We start from the raw sequence: 5240 nt of genomic DNA, 5'->3' as shown, positions 1-5240 counted from the left end.
AATGTAGTTTTGACAATCTGGTCACCTCACCCGTGTTAAAAATGGGGGCGGAGACAGAAAGTTGGCCCTCCGCTCCTCCTGTGATAATTAACTCCTTATGCATATCCAGATTTTTTTTCATGTGTTTAACAGAACATGAGGAAAATGTATCCCTATGAACTCCTGTGGCTTCCTGACAGTCTATACTTTTCCTGTTAGTAGAAGTGTCATGGAACAATATATTTAATATTGAAAAAATGTAGAGGAACGGTTGTTAAGTTGGAAATAGAAGTGCTCCTTTCTGTTTGTTATTCACACTCAGTTAAACATACTTAAGGGTAAGGACTGAGTAAAGGTGTCCTCACTTGTCTCACTCCTTAGCGGGCATCCGCCTTGTCATTTTCCTCAAAACGTGCGATCTTTCGGCATTCCCTCGCCTACTATCTCACTTACATATTTCCTGGTTTGTGTATCAATTTATTGTTAAAAACTCCCGTTGTCTACACAATTGCCTCTGAGACTGCTTCTTTTTCATTCTAAACGCACACCTCCTTCACCTCCTCTCTTTACTATATCATCACATTCACGGAATGTTTGTCACGACGTGACACTGTGTTTAACAAGTTAAGCATAAGATACACTCCTGAACTTTGACCGACACCTCTTCTGTTTAACAAGCTAAGCATAAGATACACTCCTGAACTTGACCGACACCTCTTCTGTGTGGACATAGCTCAGTAAGATATGCTGTACCTGTCGAGATAGGTGAATATATATGTGTGTGTGTGTGTGTGATCTGCAAGCTTCAAACTTAGTTGAGGATGTGGGTGGGGCCAATACAGTAAGTGGACGGAGCTGGCAGGAGTGGGTGTGGCCTCTGACAAAACATTTGAGCACCTGGACTTCCTATTTTACAAATTAAGCACTGATTCACTTAAGTGAATGAAGAAAAGTCTTTTCTCTTCCTCGATGTTGGCAAGAATGCTCTCAAGCATCAGGACACAGGTGCCGATGCATCCGCTGCAACAATGGAAACCACGCCCCTGACAGCTGCATATACCAAGTAGCCACGCGCCCGGGCACAGGTACTACGACCAATCACTATTCCTGTTTTTTCCCAACATCTGGCTCTTTCTCGAGCTGTCACTACTGAGGTCCAATCAAAAGAGACCAGGGCGGAGTCAACTAGCAGATTCTCGAAGTCTCTGGTCTGTTGACAGACCGGCCCATTGAGCTTATTAGAGAACCTTAAAATACGCCCAGCCCCGCGAGAGGCTCGGAATGCATTGACCAATTAGAAACGAGGGGCGTGTCCATGTAAATAATTATTTTTCGGGAGATTTATAGAGTGCTCCGGATGTTTCGATACTGCCAGCTCATGTGCGCATGCGCATCCCGTGCTCGTCTGATCAGATATGAGAGGTTCCAGAAAGGATGAGAAGCAGCGCGACTTTCGCCCATTCTGTACCCTGTAATAATGTAACACTAGAGGCACTGGGTTCACTAAGAAATAAAGCTTCGTGATAATGCTTTTCTTAGAAAATGGTTGCATTGCAGCAGATAACGCGTTTACATTAATATGAAATCAGGTACCACAGTAATAATGCATTCTGGCACATGTGGTCGTGATGTATTATGATAGAACCAATGCCGTTTTTCAGTCAAGTGATTCGTAAAAGCAAAGTTTGGCGCTTGGATGAAAGATGTTTCTTACATGGAAGACGATGTGGAACTTTAGATAAATCGTCTTGTGTTTTGGATCAGTTTGTTCAGCTCTGAGGCGCTGCCTTGACTTTCTCGTCCAACATGGCCGCCCAGGAGTAGGACGAGGACTGAGGCTTTAGTCCCTTTTCTGGGATATTCGTCTATGTAGTGACATCAGGGTTATAACTCGTCTTGATTGGTTGTTAGGAAGCTTGTGCTGGCAAGCGCTAGAAGCTTCCCGGCCGAAGAGACCTCGGGAATGTTCGTGAATGGAGTCGAAGGGTGGGAGGGCTGGCGCGCGGTGATTGGCTGGTCTCGCACGAGCCCCTCGGCATGCAGAGTATAAACACACCGCGATGCTTCCAGCTGTCATTCCTCAGAGAGGTAAATCAAAGAGACGGAGAGAGCGCATACAGGGAATCCTGACCCGGAGGAGACTGCAGCGCAAGTCTAGCGCTTGAAGGCGAGAGATTGACGCGAAGCTGCATAGCCTGAAAAGGCTACATCACAGACGCGCATCCGCAGAAGTTTGACCAGCTCACCTGCCGAAAAGAGCACATCTCAGAGACTTGTACCAGGGTGCAATTCTTGAAGATATCCAGCTGGTAACAGAAGGACTCTAAAAGGAGACTGCGAAGCATCTCGAAGCAGAGCTCACTGCTCAGACAACACTGCAGAAAATGACTGCACCCAAAGGAGTCGCCATTGGCATCGACCTGGGCACCACCTACTCCTGTGTGGGGGTCTTCCAGCATGGCAAGGTGGAGATCATCGCCAACGACCAGGGCAACCGCACCACCCCCAGCTATGTGGCCTTTACAGACACTGAAAGGCTCATTGGAGATGCGGCTAAGAACCAGGTGGCCCTCAACCCCCAGAACACTGTCTTTGATGCTAAGAGACTGATTGGCAGAAAGTTTGATGACACGGTTGTGCAGGCTGACATGAAGCACTGGCCCTTCAAGGTGGTGAGTGATGGTGGGAAGCCCAAGGTTCAAGTGGAGTACAAAGGGGAGAACAAGACTTTCTCCCCAGAGGAGGTGTCTTCCATGGTTCTGATCAAGATGAAGGAGATTGCAGAGGCATACTTGGGACACCCAGTCTCCAATGCTGTCATCACTGTGCCTGCTTACTTCAATGACTCCCAGAGGCAGGCCACTAAAGATGCTGGAGTAATCGCTGGCTTAAACGTGCTGAGAATCATCAATGAGCCCACAGCAGCAGCGATTGCCTATGGCCTGGACAAGAGTGGCAGGGGAGAGCGCAATGTCCTGATCTTTGACCTTGGGGGTGGTACCTTTGATGTCTCCATTCTAACGATTGATGATGGCATCTTTGAAGTTAAGGCCACAGCTGGAGACACTCACTTGGGAGGTGAAGACTTTGACAACCGAATGGTCAATCACTTTATTGAGGAGTTCAAGAGAAAGCACAAGAAGGACATCAGCCAGAACAAGAGGGCAGTCAGGAGGCTGAGAACTGCTTGCGAGAGAGCCAAGAGAACCCTGTCTTCCAGCACTCAGGCCAGCATCGAGATTGACTCCCTCTTCGAAGGCATCGATTTCTACACTTCCATCACCAGGGCACGCTTTGAGGAGCTGTGCGCTGACCTCTTCAGAGGGACTCTTGATCCTGTGGAGAAGGCCTTGAGGGATGCCAAGTTGGACAAAGCTCAGATCCATGACATTGTGCTCGTTGGAGGGTCCACTCGCATCCCCAAAATACAAAAACTACTACAAGACTTTTTTAATGGCAGAGAACTAAACAAAAGTATCAACCCAGACGAAGCTGTGGCCTATGGGGCAGCAGTGCAGGCTGCTATACTAATGGGAGACAAGTCTGAGAATGTGCAAGACTTGCTGCTCCTGGATGTAGCGCCTCTGTCACTGGGGCTTGAGACAGCAGGTGGTGTGATGACTGTCCTCATCAAGCGCAACTCCACCATCCCAACCAAGCAAACCCAGATCTTCTCCACCTACTCTGATAACCAGCCAGGCGTCCTCATTCAAGTGTATGAGGGTGAAAGAGCCATGACCAAGGACAACAATCTCCTGGGGAAATTTGATCTGAGCGGAATCCCACCGGCCCCTCGTGGTGTGCCACAGATCGAGGTGACCTTTGATATAGATGCCAACGGTATCTTGAATGTCTCTGCTGTGGACAAGAGTTCTGGCAAACAGAACAAGATCACCATCACCAACGACAAGGGCCGACTGAGCAAAGAGGAGATTGAGAGGATGGTGCAGGAGGCAGAGAGGTACAAAGCAGATGATGAAGCCCAGAGAGAGAAGGTCTCTGCAAAGAACGCACTTGAGTCCTACACCTTCAACATGAAGAGCACTGTGGAGGATGACAAACTTAAAGACAAGATCAGTGAAGATGAGCGGAAGAAGATTGTGGACAAATGTAACCAGACTATCGCCTGGTTGGAGAGCAATCAGCTGGCAGAGAAGGAGGAGTATGAGCACCAGCAGAAGGAGCTTGAGAAGGTCTGTAATCCCATCATCACCAAACTGTACCAGGGTGGGATGCCTGGGGGAATGCCTGGTGGGAGCTGTGGGGCTCAGGCTCGTCAAGGGAGCTCCAGCACTGGACCCACCATTGAGGAAGTAGATTAATGATAGACAATAATGGACTATTTTCATGGACTCCCATCCGTTTTTTAATTACTGAATTGACAGATTTGTTTTTAAAATCAAATATGTACTGCTAATTGAAGACCCTAATGTTTACATGAAGATTTGTTTGTTTGTATTATTTAAGTCTAGTTGTGTGAGAGATGATATGCTGTTCGCAATTTATCAGATATTTAATCTGATTGGGTGTAGCATTTCAAAGCTGGTACTTTGAAAATTTAAAATAAAATGCTATTTTTAGTTTATCTTTGAAGTTGTTTGTTTCTTCCTTGTGAATAAATTGCCTTCTGTTGTGAAAATGTCTACGGGTGAACAAGTAAACATTTTGGTACATAGATATTTTTATATATTCAGTTTCTAATTTTAAATCAGTTTTCTTTAAGCTGTTTCCTGTTTGAGCGTTGTTCTGGAACATCTTAACATGGAGATAGCTATATCTTTTCCTGGGGTGGGAGTCTTATTAAATGTGCTTAGGGGGGCAGGGAGGAGGATGGGGGGGGAGGGGGGCACCATAATGTCAAAACAATAGACATCTGGAAAGAGCGCGTATAATCCTTCCACTGTCCCCTCACAGTATCTCTCCCTTCATCTCCTCATCTCACCCACAGCTCTCATCTTAAGATTGTATCTTCCTCCAGCCCCCAACGCAAAGCAGGGGCTCTGTCCTTCCAGTACTCCCTTTCAGTCCCCATTTAAGTGAAACATCACACCAGCAACCAGCCCCTTTACTCGGCTCTTAAACTGCCTGCATCTGCCATCCCTGTGCAGGGCATCTCTCCAAGTCCTCACCACTTTACAGTGTCTGCCATACATCCTCGTTCCCAGTGCACTATTTTCTCAGTAGCTCCCTCAGAGCTAGATTTTCCTTCCAGGCCTACCACTGTTCAAGACATCTCTGAGCCCATCTAGAACAGTCATACT

General features: G+C 47.0%; 1 protein-coding gene across 1 annotated transcript; it reads left to right on the top strand.

Annotated features, from left to right (window-relative positions):
• The first annotated feature begins 2019 nt into the window (after nucleotides 1-2019).
• On the top strand, nucleotides 2020-4564 carry LOC146839593 (heat shock 70 kDa protein-like). The gene has a single exon (XM_085651669.1). It carries the CDS (start codon nucleotides 2364-2366, stop codon nucleotides 4299-4301), a length of 1938 nt encoding a protein of 645 aa, XP_085507795.1. The 5' UTR covers nucleotides 2020-2363; the 3' UTR covers nucleotides 4302-4564.
• Nucleotides 4565-5240: the final 676 nt, after the last annotated feature.

Source organism: Triturus cristatus, chromosome 4_1 (genome assembly GCF_964204655.1).
Source record: "Triturus cristatus chromosome 4_1, aTriCri1.1, whole genome shotgun sequence".
Lineage (NCBI taxonomy): Eukaryota > Metazoa > Chordata > Amphibia > Caudata > Salamandridae > Triturus > Triturus cristatus.
This window is presented reverse-complemented; position numbering and strand designations above follow the sequence as displayed.